General features: G+C 62.4%; 1 protein-coding gene across 1 annotated transcript; it reads right to left on the bottom strand.

The window, feature by feature from the left end:
- Positions 1-1,274: 1,274 nt before the first annotated feature.
- TMEM179 (transmembrane protein 179) lies at positions 1,275-9,671 on the bottom strand. Its single transcript, XM_021679718.1, has 4 exons — positions 9,367-9,671; positions 3,619-3,756; positions 3,034-3,112; positions 1,275-1,454 (listed from the first exon to the last, which is right to left on the bottom strand). Exons 1-4 carry the CDS (start codon positions 9,669-9,671, stop codon positions 1,275-1,277), a joined length of 702 nt encoding a protein of 233 aa, XP_021535393.1.
- Positions 9,672-9,721: the final 50 nt, after the last annotated feature.

Genomic DNA, 9,721 nt, shown 5'->3' with positions numbered 1-9,721 from the left:
ACACACACATGCACGCTCACGTGCACTTACCCACATTCTCGTGCACAAGCATGTTCACACTCACACTTGTACACACGCATGCTCACACACAGCTCGCTCACACACCCTCCCCATGCAGACTTCCATGTGTGTGCACACACTCATGTTCACACTCACACTTGTGCACATGCATGCTCAAGGAGCTGCTGTGTCCTCCCCCACTCTGATCTCTGCTCACACCTTCCAGTGCACACTCACACACACATGCACGCTCACATGCACTTACCCACATTCTCGTGCACACACATGTTCACGCTCACACTGTGCACATGCGTGCTCACACACAGCTCGCGCACACACCCTCCCCATGCAGACCACGTGTGTGCACACACTCATATCACACACACACCTTCACACCCTCGCATGCACTCACACGCGTGCAGGCACCTGCAGCGGCACCTGCCCCATCCCTCCCTCCATAGGAGGTGGGGCGCCCCCCAGCCCATGTCCCCACCTCCCCACACTGCGCCCCTCCAGGCGGGGCCATGCGGGGCTCCCCCAGCCAGTCCTGGGGCACCAGGCGCCGGCTCCCAGCTCTGACACCACAGCCACTTGCCAGGACGCCTGCACAGCCACCACCTGACTGTGGGCAACACCACTGGCCCTGCGCTTTGGATTCTGAGACCCGCCTGGCCACCGGGGGCCACAGAGCCGGAGCACAGGGAACTCAGCCCTGTGGCAGGGGTGGGGGAAGCGCGGGGCCAGAAGACGGGCCACACAGGGCAGGGCAGCTCCTTCCTGCCATCGGCCCCCTGCTCCCAGGCCCCACACACTGCTCAGGAACAGGGGACAAGAGGGACGAGTGGCCATCGTGGGTTGGGGTCACTCTGGGGACACGGGCTGCTGCCACAGGATCGGGCACCGAATCACACCTGGGCAAGCAGGTGGAGACAGCGTCCAGCCGAGGCAGGACCTGCAAGCCCTATGGCCAGAGGCGTCCAAGAGGGTGGACCCCCCCCACCCAGGCTCGCCCAGCCAGTGCCCCTGGGACAGGCGTGTTGCGTGTGCATGAGGCCCGGAGGGGGTCCCACAGTCTCTGTGTGTCCCTGTCTGAGGGCTGGCGCCCACCCTAGTCAACTGCCACACTCAAGGTGGGAATGGGGTGCTTGGGTGAGCAGGGTCACTCACGTCACACAGTGCCGAAGGGAGACATGCAAGGCGAGGGGCAGGCAGGGCCAGGCAGAGTCCCCAGCCGCTCCCCTGGGTCGGGCCGTGAGCACCGGGCGGGGTGGGTCCTAGATGACGGCGCTCTTCTCCTCCTGGAAGGAGGCCCGGGGGGTCGGCCTGGCCAGGAGCAGCTCCTTCTCGTGGACCAGGTTGTCCAGCACGTCCTCCTGGCGGTAGTTGTGGTAGACTTTCAGGAAAGCCAGGATGGTGATGGCCAGCCAGGCCAGCCACGAGGCCCAGAGGCCAAACTACAGAGGGCAGAGGCGAGGTCAGGAGGCCAGCCAGACCCACCATCCACTGCCCAGTGCACCCACCCCCCTGCCCCCGGGAAAGGTGGGACCCACTTCGGGGACAGGTCAGGGGCTAGCTACGGGGCCCACCATGGGGCCCGCCTTGCCTCCTTCTTCACACAACCATCCCTTCCTGGTATGTGGCGGCCAGGCCTCTGAACCCCAAGCTGGGCAATGCTTTCGGGGACTCTGACCACCCTCACCCCCAGGCAGGCAGGCCCGCCCAGCTCCACGGAGAGCCCGTCTATAACACAGCCTCCTCCAGCCACTGGAACAAACTGACCTTAGCTGCCGTTACCAAACAGCTGAAGGAGAAACAATTTAATCAGAACCAGGCCCGAGCCACATTAAACAGATTCTCATTGGGGGTTATTTATCACCAGACTCAGCTCACACCTTTCTAATCTAATTGGCGCAAATTAGGGCTGAAGCATTTTCCACTGAATTTTCGTGAAGCTGTCTCTGGCAGTTTCAGCTCATCTCGGCAAAGAACCTTCAGACCCACCGGATGTCCAGCCCCTAGAGGGCTCCTCTCCGTCGGAAGAGTCCTCAGACCGGTCACTGGCCAATGTGAGCCCTGAGAGGCGGGCCTGGGGTCCAGAAATGGACCTGGATGTCAGCAAGCCCTGCTCAGTGCTGGAAGGAGCCAGCCCCACCTGGGCAACCCTCACCAGTGACATCTGCCTGGACACAGATGCAGATTTTGGGAAACAGCCCTTACTGACCACTAACAAATCCTAACACGCCTGCATCCCAGCAAACGGGGTCCCTAGAGATGCACCTGGAGGGCAGGGAACGAAGCTCACACAAGGGCAGGGCAGGGAGAGGAGCTGTCCCCCCAAAGCAGTTGGGGGTGGGCTCCTCCAAATTCACAGGCTGGATCCCCCCACACCCTCCCTCAGACACCGCATCAGTTTCCCCGGGCCAGGGAATAACCGCGAGCCCTCCAGCATTTACCAGAGTGTGCCCACTTGGTGCAAGGAGTCCAAGCTCCCTGCCTTGGCTGCAGACCCAGGATCAGATGCCTAGTGTCCTTTCCACCTGGGACAGAGCCACTCCCTCAGCCCCTGGACCTCATGTCTGCAGTTAGCTCACCTGTCCCCTCCTCCTAGGATGCCCCATGCCTCACCCCTCTCCACATCCACCTGCAAGAGCCCCCACTAAGTCTCCGAAACCCAGGAATACCACTCACTCAGCTGTATCTCCTCTGCCTGGCACCATCCTCAACCTCCCCTGGATGAGGGCTTTGGGAGGCAGGCTGTGCACTCAGTGAACGTTCAGCAGTGAATGGATCCCTCCCCAACAATGCATGCTTCCCGGTCTACCTGGCAGCCCCTCCCACCAGAAGAGCCCTCCTACCTGGACAGCTCCCTTCCTACCAGAACAGCCCTGCCTGCCTGGGCAGCGCCTCCTACCTGGCAGCCCCTCCCACCAGAACGACCACGCCTACCTGGGCAGCCCCGCCTGCTGGCAGCCCCTCCCACCAGAAAGACCACGCCTACCTGGGCAGCCCCGCCTATCTAGCCCCTCTGCCTACCTGGGCGATGGCAAACTGGTCATAGAAGGCAGAGTTGTCCACGCTCAGCTCCAAATTGATGTCCTGGAGCTCTTCACAGCTGAAACAGCAAGACACAGGGTGGCAGGTGACGCTGGGGCACGGAGCACAGGGAGTGACACGCAGCACCCCCAAACGGTGAGGCAGCTCTCCGGGCCCCAAAGGCCTCATCCCTGACCCCTCCAACCAAAAGCTTCTGCTCGCGCTCCTCTCCATCCCTATCGCCGTCTTCCAAACCCTCCAGGAGCCGACTCAGCTCAGAACTCCGCAGCCCACCTCCAAAGCAGCACAGGGTGGGATCTCCCGGGCCTTGCCGTGCGGTCATATCAGGCCTCCAGGACCCAGAGCACACTGGGCCTCCGTCCCCCAGCCCGGATCCAGGGCCCTACTCCCATGTGAAGGGGGCACTGAGGTCAAGGGGGCAGGTCCAGGGGAAGGCGCTGGTCAGGTGTGCACAGGTGGGAGCCCCAGGCAGGATGAGCAAAACCTCGGGCTGGGCTCGGAATGGGATTCGTGCCCCAGGACGTCACCGGGGGGCAGCGGGGGTGGGGCACGGCGCAGGCCCACCTGTGGGGCACAGTGCCCTTCTCCGTGATGGCATCACACCACATGGTGAAGCCCACGCTCACGATGGTGCTGGCGATGAAGACGAGGAAGACCACGGAGGCGCTGACCAGGAGGTTCAGGAAGGCGTAGAGGAAGGAGCTTCAGCAAAGGACAAAAGAGGACGGTCACCGTGCGCACCGCTGGGATGTTGGTGCCAGGGGACAGCGGGGGCTGGGCCCGGCTGGGGCAAGGGGGCCATGCAGGGCCGCCAGGGCCACTTTTGCCTCCCTCACTGCCCCTCACCCCGAAGTCCCATCCCAGCCTCCCGGAGGCCTGGAGGGAGAGCACTTGTCAGCCCGGCCTTGCAGAGGGGAGGCAGAGCCGAGATCTGACCCAGGGGTGCTGGCTTCCAGCGCATCCGCGCTCTTCCCGGGCCATTCCCCCACTCAGCTGCCCTGGGGCCCTGTGCCCTCATGGTCATCAACACCGCTGGCCCAGACCTGCATCAGGGGCTTGCGGAGTCACCCCGCTCGCATCTGTCCACTGAAGCCTAAAAGGCCCAGCTGTGACGGGGGGCGGGGGGCACAGGAGGCAGGGCCATGAGGACAGAGCTTGCTCCGGGTCCACACAGACATGGCCCCACTGGGGACTCCTCCATCCTCCGCCCGAGGGGCCGGCCCAAGGAGACCATGGCAGTGACCCCTCTCCTGGGCTCCTGGCTGGGCTCAACCAGTGCGGACCCGGCAGGGGACTGGCAATGGAAATTCTCCTTCCAGGCCCCTGCTGGGGATGCCCCCGGTCGGCTGTCCCTCTACCAAAGGTCAGCAGCCCCTCCAGGCGGCCGCTTCCACCCAAGCCTCCCCTACATGGTCCCCGTGACCAGAGGAGGTGACAGGGCCGTTGCAGGGCCCACACCTGGCCCACATCTTCGTCTCTGCCAATCGCCCTCCTCGGGTTATCCTCACTTGGGTGAGCCATCCGATTCCAGCGGGGATCCTGATGGCAAAATCCACCTGGCCCTGGGCACTCTGAATCAGAGGAGGGGGCCTACAGTCATAAAGAGGGGAACGTGATGGCCCACCCCACCTCCGAAGTTGTCACCAGACAGAGCTGGCTGTCAAATCCGGCCCACCTCTTTCCCAGCTGCGTGACCTTCAGCAAGTTGCCCTCTGGGCCTCAATTTCTCCCTCTGTAAATTGGGGAGCAGGAGCCCCCCCACAGGGTCATTGTGGAAACTGAGGGAGCTTATGTGGGCAAGGGACAGACAGCAATAACCGCAGGGGTGCTGCTCCCTCCCCAGGACAGGCCTCCACCCATCACTGGAACCCTGACCTGCTGGGCCGGAGCTGTGTGCCTGCATGGGGCTGGGCCTGTGGCCACAGGAGATGGAAGCGTGGGTGGGGGCAGGAAGCATGGGGGCAGGGTCAGCAACCAGATACCTGGAGACTGGGCCTGGGGCCAGCTGCGCCCCCTGCAATCAGCATGGGGCTAGGCAGTGTGCAGGGGAGTCCACTCCCTGGAGCTAATGCTCTAAGGGAAGCAGAGGTTACCCAGAGCCTACACCCTGACTTTGGATGCCCCCCCCACTCCAGCTGAGGAGAACGGGGTGGTCCCAGGGGGACCAGGACGGAGCTTCCACAGGCAAAGCAAAGAAGCTGCCTGCCCTCAGCACAGAAGGCCAGATCACCGGGACAGAGGCTCCCTGGGTGCCCTCCATCTGCCAACACCACTGTCCCACCAGGCACCCTGCCCAGCAGGTGCCCAGCATCCTGGACGAGCAGCTGCTGCCCCCAGGAGGCCCTCCTAGAGGGAGGAAGGATGCCCAGGGTGCAGAGGACATGCTGACTGGGCAACCACCACCCTCAACTCCTGCCCCCTCTCATGGGAGTGGGCGGCATGCCCCACATTCTGTACTTAATTCTAGAGAGGCACACCAGCGGCTTGCTGTTCCATGTGTGGCCAGAAGCCCCCTCGGGGAACCCCCTGAGACACACGCCCCCCACCCCCATCCCGACACCTGCCCCTCCCGCCCTCAGCGGGGTTTACAACACAACCTCCCACAGCCAGAAGACCCAACTGTCTGCAGGCTCCAGCTGCATCCTATTACACAGGCAAGATTTGGGGTTCTCCTCCCATGACAGGAACATGGCGTCCCCATCCCATCCCCCCAACAGCCTCCTCCTATTCCCCAAGTCCATTTCTGGTCCGTTTCCATGGAACCTGCCTGGGCTTCACAGAGTTTTGAAGAATTGGGAGTGTTCAGAGCCTCACTGGGCCCGGACCCCAGAGTCCCCAATGCCAACCCCCTCCCCGCTCCCCAAAGACCCACAGGGCAGCGGCCAAACAACCAGGAAGGCTGGCACACACAGGGTTAACTCCATCCTTCTCGCTGCCTCTCAGGGTGCCGGCCTGGATGTGCCGTCTCCATGGTGACCGCTATCCCGGGAAGCCCTGGGAGCCATTTGTAGGCTGCGGGACACGTGTGGGCAGACAGATGGGTTGTTTTGACCTGGCGCTGCCCAGCCGTCAATCACAAACCCGTCAAGCGCAAACCACGACCACCTGCACACTCCAAGGGCTCAGCACACTCAGGCCTGTGACCCACCCTCAGGTCGCCCATGCGCCCCCAGCCGGAAGCACCCGAGGAAGCCACAGGTGCCACAGAGTCACACACCCATTCCTTTCGCCCTGTCCACAGCTGGGCACAAGCTGTCGAGGCCCCACTTTGCCCAGGGACACACCCTGGAGGGAGCTAGAACCACAGACAGGGTCTGACCCAGGCGCTGGGGACCCAGCCGGGAGCCCGTCACACAGACCAAAGGGTCGGGCTCTGCCCTCGCTCTTGGCCGGGCTCCTGGCTGGTCTCTGCAGCCGGACGCAAGAGAATTAGTGGGTAGGGCCCTCTAGAACTCCAAGTCGGACAGCATGTCCCTGATGGGCTGGACACCCTGAGGGCCCTCGCCGTCCCTCAAGCTCGCTCTAACAGTCCTTCTGAGCCTCCTGTCGGTCCTGAGCCCCCACTGACCCAGCACTTGCTTGCCTGCTCCACGAGGCCTGCCCAGCTGCTGAGCTGGGGGCGGGGGGCAGTCGGCGGGGGTGGGCTGTGAGGCAGCAGACCCCACATGCAGGCATTTTTCTGTCTTCATTCGACAAACACTAATTTGTGACTCCCAAGCTCAGCCCTGCACACGCAGAGAGAAATGAGGTGCACGCCTGCCTTGGGTTCATCCAGCCCAGGGTCCCCTCAGATGGTGGGTCACCCCGGATATCCAGGGGAGCTCTGGCCCAGTCCTACCACCAGACCAAGATGAAGGGTCGGCACCTTGACAGATGGCACAGCTGGCTGGCTGCCGAGGGCACCTTGTCCCGATAAGACAACTGGCCTTGGGGTGTTCAGGGTCTAGCAGGTGAGGACCAGGAAGCAGCTCTCTGGGTAGGGCTCAGCCTCCGTGGCTCAGTGATGCGCGATCCCAGAGCCCCAAGAGACCCCTAGAGACTGGGAGCAGAGCAGTGAGAGCTGAGAGGCCCAGAGCCTTCGAGAAAGGAGTCCTGGTCATTTCGCACAAATTGGGCAGCAAATCTGGGGAGGTCAGCAATAGTGGTTTCTGTCCTCTCATCTTAAGGCTGTAAGATGTGGTCTCTTGAGGACACTTGTCTTATAGGGACAAGGTGGAATGATGGGCATGAGCTGATGACCAAACCATGGCTCCCGCACGGCCTGTGCCCACTGCCCTCAGCTTCCCAGACCGAAGGGACCTCAGCTACCCTATGCTGCTGACTGTCCTCCTTTTCCTCAGACCTTGTCTCATATTTGGAGATGCTTCCCTGCCCCAATCTGCACAGAGACACTGACCAGACTTGACAATGTACATGCAACGTGATGACATCTCAAACACCTCCTGGGGACACCAGCCATCGTTGTGGGAAGGAGGAGGTCTGTGGTAGGGCAGGATGGTCCCCTGACCAGCCTGGGCTCACCGTAGGCTGAGCCCCAGCCCCACAGCACCTGGAGGCCCCCGGGCTGACACGTGGCTTCCTGCAGACTCTCAATCCAGAACCTTGGTGTAGTGTGCTGAACTGTGCCCACGACAACACGTGTCCGAGGCTGCACCCCAGTACAGAGTGACAAAGCCCCAAGCCAAGGAATGTCAAGGGTTGCAGACAGCTACCAGGAGCAAGCCTAGAAAGGATTCTCCTTCCCAAGGGAACCCACCCTGCCAACACCTTCATCTCCAACTTCTGGCCTCCAGGACTGTGGCAGAATAAATTGTTTGTGGCACTTTGTGAGAGAAGCCCCGGAAACTCATACACGTGCGTTGCTGGACTTCACCCCCTCTGGGTGTTTCAGTCCCCACGCTGGGCTGTTCCAGTCCTCTTCACCCTGCCACCCCTGTTAATCCCCTCTGTCCATGCCCAAGCCAGGCTGAGGGCTCTCAGGGGTCCCCACCTGACCCTCCAACCCACTGAGACCTCAGAGCAATAGCTTATCTCTCAGGTCCCCAAAAGAAGAGAAAAGCCCCCTAAAAAATACCAACAAATAATGGACGGGGGCATGGGTGGGGCGGGGTTTGGGAGAAGGACAGATTTCCCCTGTGGATGTGAGGCCAGCAAGGGCCAGGAGCGGCTTTGTCACTCTTACCACAGTCTCTGTCTTCACGCGGCCTCTCCTCTCTCTGTTTCTTCCCCTCTTCTTATAAAGACACCAGTCATTGGATTTAGGGCCCACCCTAAATCCAGGATGACCTCATCCTGAGATCTTTAGCTGAATGACACCTGCAAAGACCCCATCCCCAGTTAAGGTCACACACACCTGTCCTGGGGTGCAGCCTTGGACACGTGTTGTCGTGGGCACAGTTCAGCACACTACACCAAGGTTCTGGATTGAGAGTCTGCAGGAAGCCACGTGTCAGCCTGGGGGGCCTCCAGGTGCTGTGGGGCTGGGGTTCAGCCTAGGGTGAGCCCAGGCCGGTCAAGGGGCCATCCTGCCCTGCCACAGGCCCCCTCCTTCCCACAGAAGGTCCCAGGGGTAAAGGCGCATGGAAGGCTACAAGCTGAGGACCCCGGGTGAACCACATCCCTCTCTCACAGAATTGTGCCAGGGTGGGGAAAGGTGAAGAGGAACACAGAGACCAGGAGGCAGGGAGGCCTCGTGGACATGCTGCTCCCTGTCTTGCATTCCCAGCCAAGCCCGTGGGCCTAGAGAGGTTCCCTCTGGCCTTTGCCCCACCATCATCATCCTTCCCAGGAGGACGGGAGTGGGGATGAGGAGAGGACTCCCCAATTTGCCCTGTCAGCCACCTGCCTGGCCTGATCCCTCCCCTGCACCTGGAGGAGTGCGGGGGCCCAGACCCGCTAGGGGCTGTCCGCAGCACTGATGCCTGAGCCTGAGCCAGCAAGCCAGGGAGGGCCCAGGTCCGCTCAGAGATGACAATGCAATATTTGAATCCCAGGGGCGGGGGTGGTAAATGCCCAAAGCGGGAGGTGATGCGCACGTGGGGTGGGAAGTACTGGCCTTGTACAGAGCGCGGGAGACCCTCATGGTCCGCGGGTTCTGCGTAGACAAAGGGCAGTTTGCATGGAGGCGGTGAGCACCAAGGGTTGATATTTTGGGGCCTCTGAGCTCCCCACCCCCACCCCGGGAAGAGGGTGGGACTCATGCTCCTCCTTTGGGGAGGATGGCCTGGGGGCGCTGCGGGCTCGGAAGGGACGCCGTGCCCGGCCTGAGGGCTGCGTCTGATGGGGCAGGGCGGCCGCCAGGCCCCCACTTACCCCTCGTGTCCCTTGCAGAGGAAGAAGAGCGTGCGCCAGGCGTGCGCGGCGGCGAGCAGCAGCGAGAGGAGGCTGGCGAGCAGGCTGAAGCGGCAGGCGGCCGGCGGGCCCCACTCCTGCACCGTGAAGCGCTCCCGCTCCTGCACCGTCAGGTTGGCGCTCAGCCACATGCCCTCGGTGAAGAGCAGGCAGCGGCCGCGGAAGTCGTGGCCGTTCTCGGACAGCGGCACCACCACCACGAAGCTGAAGAGGAAGGCCAGGAAGTAGCAGACGCACTGCGCGAAGAGGAAGTTGTTGAGCGCCATGGCGGGCCCGGACGCGCCGAGGAAGCGGCCGGCGGAGGCCGCGGGGCCGG

This window comes from Neomonachus schauinslandi, chromosome 9 (assembly GCF_002201575.2).
Source record: "Neomonachus schauinslandi chromosome 9, ASM220157v2, whole genome shotgun sequence".
In the NCBI taxonomy this organism is placed as follows: domain Eukaryota; kingdom Metazoa; phylum Chordata; class Mammalia; order Carnivora; family Phocidae; genus Neomonachus; species Neomonachus schauinslandi.
Note: the sequence above shows the minus strand (reverse complement) of the source record. Positions and strands in the feature narration are given on the sequence as shown.

Bases quoted from the DNA above. Each gene is read 5' to 3' on its own strand.
- TMEM179 (XM_021679718.1), bottom strand. From the start codon at position 9,671: ATGGCGCTCAACAACTTCCTCTTCGCGCAGTGCGTCTGCTACTTCCTG. The intron at 3,757-9,366 runs GTAAGTGGGGGC...CCTTTGCTGAAG, and splicing joins CTCTGCAAGGGACACGAGGG to CTCCTTCCTCTACGCCTTCC. The intron at 1,455-3,033 runs GTAGGCAGAGGG...TGCCCTCTGTAG, and splicing joins ACCAGTTTGCCATCGCCCAG to TTTGGCCTCTGGGCCTCGTG.